Source organism: Halyomorpha halys, unplaced genomic scaffold, assembly GCF_000696795.3.
Source record: "Halyomorpha halys isolate HHAL.00 unplaced genomic scaffold, Hhal_1.1 Scaffold358.1, whole genome shotgun sequence".
Taxonomy (NCBI): Eukaryota; Metazoa; Arthropoda; class Insecta; order Hemiptera; family Pentatomidae; genus Halyomorpha; species Halyomorpha halys.
Window position 1 is genome coordinate 109,119 of NW_027105142.1, and position 8,003 is coordinate 117,121.

The 8,003-nt window shown below is 31.0% G+C and overlaps 1 protein-coding gene across 1 annotated transcript in view; it reads right to left on the reverse strand.

Moving 5' to 3' along the window:
- Window positions 1-1,457, reverse strand: part of LOC106681673 (uncharacterized) — a 72,313-nt gene extending 70,856 nt beyond the window's left edge. Inside the window, exon 1 of the mRNA XM_014422119.2 lies at window positions 1,370-1,457. Within this exon, the coding sequence (XP_014277605.1) occupies window positions 1,370-1,408 (39 nt within the window). The 5' untranslated portion in view covers window positions 1,409-1,457. The remainder of the gene's footprint in view (window positions 1-1,369) is intronic.
- Between the last annotated feature and the right edge of the window lie 6,546 nt (window positions 1,458-8,003).

Here is an 8,003-nt window from a genome sequence, read left to right on the forward strand (position 1 = left end):
AGAGAGAGAGAGAGAGAGAGAGAGAGAGAGAGAGAAAGTGGCTCAGTTGTAAGGGACTTCTAACTCCAAGGAGCTGGGTTCGAATAGGACTGTGACAGATATATATTCTGTTACTGTAGCCGTTAATCAACCCTGTAGGTTCGGGAGCCTTCCGGGGTCCACCCAGCCTCATTAAGTGGGTAACCTTAATTGGAGAAAAATTAAGCGGCCTAGCGTGATTTTCAAATCACCTCCTTGCACAAACGTTGGTCTAGTAAAAGTACTCTCTTAAGAAGTACTCCCTGACCCTTCTTAAGTTGTAGCGGTACAGATTTTTACATATATTTATCATATGATTAGCTTTTTCCGTTCATTTTTTTCTCTCCGAAACGTATTTAGAAAATTAATAACGTTTCACGACTGCTTGCTACTATCGTTGAAAGTATAACTTTCAATTTGTGTAATGTATAAGGAGCGTTCGCAAATTTTCAAGACTAGTTTCTTGTACAGCGAACTAAAAGTCTTCAACATATGACGCTCGGGTATCAACACCTCGCTGCCTGCGTTTTTCATGATTTGTGTCAAATCATTTCTTTTTCAGGTCTCTCTCTTAATTGGGAGAAACAAAAAGAAGTTGCTGGGAGTTTGGGCGGGGCTGTTGGGTGGCGCCAGGTTGATCCTGGCCCAAACTTCGGTGGTAGCGAGCGACGCATTGTTATGTTGTAGAATCCAAGTCTTTGATCTCTGGGCGGAGGCAGTGTAGTCGATCCTTAAAACAACGGAGTACTCTAACCTAAATCTGATCTGTGACAGCATAAGAAAGGAACAGATTTTTTGTGAATCAATCCTTTGTTGTTGAACTAAAGAAACACATTAATTTGTTTTGCATGTAATGACCGAAGTTGTGGCCAAGTTCAACGAGGCAACACGCGCCCCGTTTACACTACAACCCCGACTTAGCTCCATGCGACTTCATTTTGTATTATAAAATTAAGAAAGATCTGAGCAGTTAAAAAATCTTGAATAATAACTTTTTTTTAATCCCTCAACCAGAATGATAATATCACTGTGCACATAGACATCAACTTTTTTTTGTTTCCACTAATTAAGAGAGACTCGAAAGGAAAGATATTCGACACGCTTCCAGCGGCAGCTTGGACGAGGTTCTTTAAAAGCCTTCCGCGCGAAGAGCCCATGGACGATCGAAGGAACGCTGGCAGCGCTGTGTTGATACCCAAGTGTCACATACTGAAGAATTTTGGATCGCTGTAGAAATATATTCATTACATTTTCGGATCCGAGACCAGTCTTAAAACATTGTGAACGTAGCTTGTACACTGTTCTTAATAAGGTATTTTCTTAAACCCGAACCTAGAAAGTACACACTTACACGTTTGTTTAAACTATCTCTTATCAAGGTGAAACTCATGATTTATTTTAGGTTTTAGGCTCTTACATCCACAGAAAACAAAACTTCAAGCACAGCGTATCAAGTAATATTTTTTTTTTAATCGGATGAATTGATTTTTGTTTCAAACGTTTCATAGCAACTATTCGAAACAATGAAAGAAATTCGTTTTTATTTATTGTAATAAAAATACACAATGGTAGTGAAAACATTTTTAACGTGAAAACGCATAAAATATTTTCAGTCCTATGTTCTGTGATAAAAACACAATTTTTCATTATTCCTTTAAAAGTCTCCAAATTTTATGAGAAACTAATCCATCCTAGACCTTTCATACTTTAGCTAAGTCGCCCACGCTCAGTCCCGACTAAGTTCAGTATCAGTGATGCTGTAGAAAGATTCGTGCTAAAATCAGGAGTTCAGTTTTTCCAGCAATACAGGCTTGGTTGGGAGTTGAATGAATATAAATAATATTATAGTATTCGATTGTTTAAGATGTTCATGTGATTAACATGATTAGGCGCTTAGTTTTTCTAGTTAATTATGAATCCCAGAAAAAAGTTAAGTAACATTCGAACCAGAAATTTTGAGGTACTGGATACCTGCCAAACTAACTTATAACATTAAACGATTAATAGAAAATGTAAATTGACAAAAGAGGGTAATGATTGAGTCAGCAATTTCCATTAAGTCATATTAACAGCGTGACAAAAAAATAAAATTAGAAACTAGTATTATATCAGTTTTTTTTCTGTCTAAAGTTCCAATTCATTACATAAGGCTGATCTACATGACTATAAGGCCTATCTGGATATACGGAGTTGAGTTGGGGCTCTACTAAACCTACGAATTCCTCTCGTATCCTTACAATCCAAAATCCTTCGTAAAATACTCAATGCTCCATACTTATTATTTTATTTATTTATTTATCACCCTACCCTGCCTATTAGGCAATACGGGTGTTCGCAGCAGTAGGTACAACTCATTGCTGCATATGACAACATGAGTGTGTTTTGCCTATTGTGAGTGAGGTTAGGCTCCTTGCCCAGAATGATTGGCCACAGCATAGCCTTGTTCTTTGTGAATTAAATCAATGAATAGGATCGGCTGTTAATGAATTAGGAATTTAATTCATTCTTGGCAACCGTTGTCAAAACGGATTCCAAGTCATGTGAGGGAGCCATGTTTTTCTTAATGCCATTGTAACAATATTTAGTGGGGCATGATTAATATTAGACACAAAAATTAAAAACGCATTGTAGTATTGGCAAGCTTTTGTAGCCTTTCGAAAATAGCGATAAAAGGAAGTCTCTCTACCTGATTAGTCTTAAAAACTTAATTATAGCAGCTACAAATCCTAAACAGTGAAGTCTAAAAAATAAGTCTTACTAAAAATAAAGAGTCGCGTACACAGGCATGAAAAACGAAAGCAGGATGGAGTGCGAATTTCGCGAGGACGTAATAACGTAGCGGGATTGAGCGCATACCAAAGCGACCAATGATTTTCCCGTGTCCCGCCAAGATCCCGCCTATTTTTAGGAGGAGGGGATGAAAACTATACGATGAAGTTATTTGATTAGAGATATTATTCCTATATTTATAGAATAATATCTCCAATTACACAACTGGTGGAGGGTCTGAAAACTGTAGGAGGAAGTTAATGTTTAAACATATTAAATTGTTAAGTTGACAACTAAATTTTAACTTATTTTTAAATTCCTCCCGACTCCAATCCTTGCAGTACAAAATTCTCCGTAAAATCCTTAATGCTCTTTACTTTGCCACAAATCAAGTCATCTATCAGGACCTCAATGTTCCATATGTTGCCGATTTATCCAGATCCAGATACCAATCCTTCCATGATAAACTTCCCAACCACCCTAACCTTCTTTCTAACCTGGCTTCTCCTTCATTACCTAATAATCCTCCTAGGCGTCTGAAAAGAAGATGGCCTCGAGATCTTCACCTCTAGAAATATTATTGGAGTTTTATCAATGGGTAGATACTCCACATGTTTGTATCATGTCATTATAGCACTTTCAGGAAATTTACTTGATGTATATATGTGTATGCAGTTATGAATAGCAATAACAATAAATAAATTTAAAAAAAAACTTAATGTTAAGCGCATGTAAAATTTATTCTAACAAGTAAACAAGTAGACTTTTTTTTTTTACGAAAAAAATTTTTCGGTCAACTAGGTGGAACGTTATGACAAGTAAAATTTAGTTAAATGAATAAGCGTTGTGTTCAAGAGGTCTTGTGTTTCTTAATTTAAAATGTGGAAGTGGACCATAAATAAGATATAAATATATATGGAAAATAACAAGTAATTATAATTGCTCATCTAATGAGTTTCCGATTACAGAAGCTTTTTTCTGTATCTCGTGTTCGATTTTATGCAAAAAAATAACTAAAGGAGTCATCTGGGATCCACTGTGTTTTGAAATATTCATGTTTATCTTCCTTTACTAGCTCGTGAAACAAAGTTGTACTGGCGCCATATTGACCTATTCTGTTTATCCAATTGCTCACCCACAGTCTTTTAGACATTGTTATCTAACTAATTATTTCATTTCTAACGTCGTCCACAATCTCACAAACAAATCTAAGCACAGAATTTACGACTTCCTTGCGTTATTGATCGTCCATCTTGTATGGACTAAACAGTTCAACTACTTAAATACTAAATGACAAATTTAGTCACTTAAAATCAGCTTTGAATTTAGTTATCTACATAACAACTTTATGGATAGCCTTGTCAATTAGGTTATGGAAAAACTAAGTACATAATACAATTTATTGGTACAGTCAATAAGAGTCAACGGTTGAAATGAGAGTAAAGCTACTAATACCATTGTCATTAGTTAAGGGGTCAAGCCTACAATTATATAACTCACAATGACCCACAGTGTCCCGCCTGTTTCCTACGTGCCCCACCCTGAGCTTTGCTGCAATGTATCTCATACTCCAACCTTCTCTACTGGCACCTTCTTTATTGTAATGAACCATTATTCACGACCAGAATAGATAAAGGGTCTTTATTAAGGCCGAGAAATGTGTGAATAAAAAAATAATGATGATAAAAAGTACAAGAAGCTACATACGTATAGAGTGAAGTCCGTTTAAGCTGTTTCGATAAATGAGCAATTATCTTCTCCTCTTTTGACTTTGAAAGATTATTTCCAAGTAAATAATCCCAGCTTGCTCTGTACTAACCAAATTATCCACAAAAACAAATATATTATTCATAACAAGCCTTTAAAGTCAGAAATTGTAATTTAATGAGTTGAGGAGAATAACTCTTCCATAATAACTTTCTTTCTTTAAATTTATGCGTTTTATTTGTCACTTTTAAGGTATGACCAAAATAATCTAAAATTAGAACTACATAATGATAATAAATTAGGAAATTACCTCAACAACATATAAGATAAAATAGATAATTAAAAAATTAATTGTCATAATTGTGAAATTTCCAAAAATTTAAAACTTGCATTGAGCAACATAAAGGTAATTGTAAAAACGTTAAAAATATTGACACCACAGCACTGGTCCAACATATAAACAACATCAAACATGATTTCGATTTTAAAAACCCAAAAATTTTAGAAATAGTTAATCAGACTAAAAATAGGAAACAACAGAGGCAGTACATTGATAATACAATTAATTTTAAGACTAATACTAATAATTTAAGTAAACATTATATAGATATCATAAATCATTTAAAAATAGCCATCTGTATATAATTATGCTGTAAAATTGTAATTTATAAGTGTTATATTGTTACTATGGTTTTAAAAAAAGATTATAATAGACTTTCCATCTTTTTAAAAAATAGAGGTAAGAAATAATTAGCATGGAGGAAATCTATTTGTTATTAATGTAACCTGGATAACTCTAATTTGAGTGAAGTTAACATAATGTTTTGTGTATTTAGTTTTTTGTTTATTTTATATATGAAATTAGTATTTTAAAATCATCAGACAGTAATAAAGACTATTGTGATTTTTGTTTATTTATGACTAAATAAGGGGACCGTAATCATTATAAAATTTGAAATTAGAGGTAATAATTATGTTGTGGTAAGTGGTTTAAATAAATTTATATTGTTAAATTATTGTAGTGTTGCATGCGTTGAATGATAGTTGTTAATTTATATTGTAAAGTACCTGATAATAGGGTGATGACCCCAAAACGTTGTAACGGATGAATTTAAATAAAGAAAGTTATTATGGAAGAGTTATTCACTTCAACTCATTTAATAAATGCACTACTCATCCAGTAAATGAATCTAAAGTAAACAGAAATATTATTTGTTGGTTTTTGTTTTCTTATTAAGTAAAAAATTCTCAAATCCATCTTATTTTTTCTTCAATTTAGAATTATCAAACTTAAATAGTTTTTTTTTATTTACTTCTTCCTGTTCAACAAAAAACGCAAACTGGCTTAAAGATAACAATAAAATTAGAATTTCTGCATTTCTGGAAAAGGACCATAACCTGTATAATTTTTTTTGTTACTTTATAAAGAATCTAATTTTACACCAAACTTGTTGGCAAGTTTATCCTGGTCTACGAAGAAATCCAACTTTAGTTATTCATAATTAAAGGTTATTAAATGTAACAGTTTTTCTAGAGATTGGTTATCTTTTTCTCAACAGGAAACCGCAGAAAACATTCAGAAGTAATGTTAAATTTACAAAAAAAATTTTAATATTATTTTTATTTGTAAAAATTGATATGTATTGTTTTTACCAAGAGTTTATTTTGTAACTTTATGCATCTAAACTGGGTTGTTATGACGAATACTGAAAGCAAATAAAATTTTAAAGAGATTCTTATTGTGTACTATTTTGATCCAACACGCTCTGAAGCAGTAAATCGGCAAAAATTACAAACAAGTATTTCCGGTTTTTGACAATTTGCGATCAAATTATGTGAAAAGTACAATTGATTGAAGACATGATGATTCAACTATTCTGACGTTGATAACATTTATAAATTAGTTTATAAAAATTGCTAATAAAATAATTAATATTATTTAAAACAGTAGACAAAGATTGATATTTAACATAATATGATACATGTTAATTAATTCATGATATGATTTTCCTCATTAATTTGCGTATTATTGATTAATTTGACTATATTATATTAGAAATGAGCAGAATAGCCTCTGTTACTTTTTTAACGATTAATATGAGGTTATGTAATTAAAATTAAGATTGCCATTGAGGATGACCAGGGCCCTGTTTTATAATAAAGTACTAACTAATATTATTAGTCTTGTAGATTTATCTTAATTCAATTACACAGACTTGCACAATAGTAACTTGTATTTTAGTATTTTTTAATTCCTGTAATATCACTAATGGTCATCCCTATCATGAAAAAAATAAGTATTAGTATTATCACTACACTAGTTTCTACACTTGTACTATGAACTAATACTATTAGCTTTCATTATGAAACAGGGCTCTGGTAGGCCGAAACGTTAGATATTGAAAGTGAATCAATAAAAAACGTTGAGACTATTTAGATGTATTTTATTACTCAATACTTCTCCGTACTATATATTCCATATATAGGTAAGTGAAAAGTAGAAAAGTGTATAAATAAAGTCTCCATGCTCATAATAACACCAAAACAACTTCTTTTGTCTTACTTAACTATCTATTTTGTTTGTTATACACTGACTTTGTTTCTTCATTCTTGTATATTACATATTTCATTAATAGCATTATATTTTCTTTCTCATTTTGTTTCCATTGCTTCAATTTTAAATTATTATTATTAAATTAAAATATTTAAATTTCTTTGTTTTGTTTTTTTGGATTATATTTTATATGATTAATGATGTTATTTTACTTACATATTTAATTACCTATATTTTATCATATATTTTATTTTAAATAATTTCAATTTTGTAAATATATTTACTATCTAGATTTGCATATGTATTTTATTATTTGTTCTTTATTCTTACTTAATCCTTCCTCATACAGCTTTATCTTCTTATTAAACTTAAACTATTCATGTATTTTAACACTATTTATGTATCAAATAACCATAATTTTAGTTAGTTTCTAGTCATTATATATGTCATTGGTTGTTATCTTGTTTTTTTTTGTTGTTCTTACAACCCAATCATCTTGTCCTCAAAAACAAACTTACTATTATATGTATGATATTTTTTTGAAAATTCGTCATATAAGCCGAGTCAGGCTATTTCAATGAGAATAACACCTATCTGATATTAAAGATCAATTCGAAATACTTCCCCTTACTGTATATTCCATATCTGGGTAAGTGAAAGTAAAAGTGTACAAATAAAGTCTCCATACTTATAATAACACAAAAATAAATCGTAATATTTTCTGAAAAAATGATAAAATAAAGGGTCATTAACTTTCAAAAGATTGTTACATTAGAAAATAACTATAATTTCAAATATATGTGATTTTTAAAAGCCACGATTTCGAGAAATATTACTTATTTTTTTACACCGCGCTTGTTTACTTAGACTGCATAAATAGTTAAATACTGAGATTCTTGCGCAATTTAATTGTTTTCATGGACAAATGTGTTGTGAGACTATTTTAGTCGCAGAA